The 853-nt window shown below is 50.9% G+C and overlaps 1 protein-coding gene across 1 annotated transcript in view; it reads left to right on the plus strand.

The window, feature by feature from the left end:
- Window positions 1-231: 231 nt before the first annotated feature.
- Window positions 232-853, plus strand: part of LOC105310069 (adhesion G protein-coupled receptor E2-like) — a gene marked incomplete at its 5' end in the record, with an annotated part of 13646 nt that continues 13024 nt past the window's right edge. Inside the window, 2 exons of the mRNA XM_011386283.1 lie at window positions 232-429; window positions 709-834. Coding sequence (XP_011384585.1) covers window positions 232-429; window positions 709-834 — 324 coding nt within the window. The remainder of the gene's footprint in view (window positions 430-708; window positions 835-853) is intronic.

Genomic DNA, 853 nt, shown 5'->3' on the forward strand with positions numbered 1-853 from the left:
AGTTTTAGAGCTTGGTCTTCAGTAAGTTCTCTTCTATACCTCGCTTCTTCCATGGTCTGAATTAATGAGTTCAGAACCCAGAAAATTTTAACATTATCTAAAACCATGACAAATTTGCTTGGCTCCTCCATTCCTGATTTTGTTATACCCCAAAAGAAAACTATAAATAGTGGAAGAGGCATTACCCCAGAGCAGAAAAGTGTGACTGATCTCGTCTTTGCTGGGTTCCAGGTGGAGGATCCTGCCTTGGCTGTGTTCACTTACATGGGGCTGAGCCTCTCTCTGCTGTGCCTCCTCCTGGCGGCCCTCACCTTCCTGCTATGCAAAGCCATCCAGAACACCAGCACCTCACTCCACCTGCAGCTCTCTCTCTGCCTCTTCCTGGCCCACCTGCTCTTCCTCATGGCCATCGACAGAACAGAGATCAAGGTGCTGACACTGTCCCAAAAGACCCCTAACCTGCCCAGGGGATGCTGAGTTCATGGGGCCATGCTGCATTGGACACCTTAATAAAATGGCCTTGGGTTCGGAGAAGGTTAGAGGGGTCAGTAGCCACTTTCACATTGACTGACATAACTATGACCAACCCTCTGCTAACAATTCCTTCATACGAATCAGAGTTCTCCCAATGACACGGTGTAGGAGAGGTCCAGCGGTCATGCTCTACCCTGACTACCTGTACCCCTGTGACTCCTACTCCTCACCCAGGTGCTGTGCGCCATCATCGCGGGGACTTTACACTACCTCTACCTGGCCTCCTTCACCTGGATGCTGCTGGAGGGCCTGAACCTCTTCCTCACTGCCCGCAACCTGACCGTGGTCAACTACTCCAGCGTGAGCAGATTCATGAAGA

Source organism: Pteropus vampyrus, unplaced genomic scaffold (assembly GCF_000151845.1).
Source record: "Pteropus vampyrus isolate Shadow unplaced genomic scaffold, Pvam_2.0 Scaffold1036, whole genome shotgun sequence".
Lineage (NCBI taxonomy): Eukaryota > Metazoa > Chordata > Mammalia > Chiroptera > Pteropodidae > Pteropus > Pteropus vampyrus.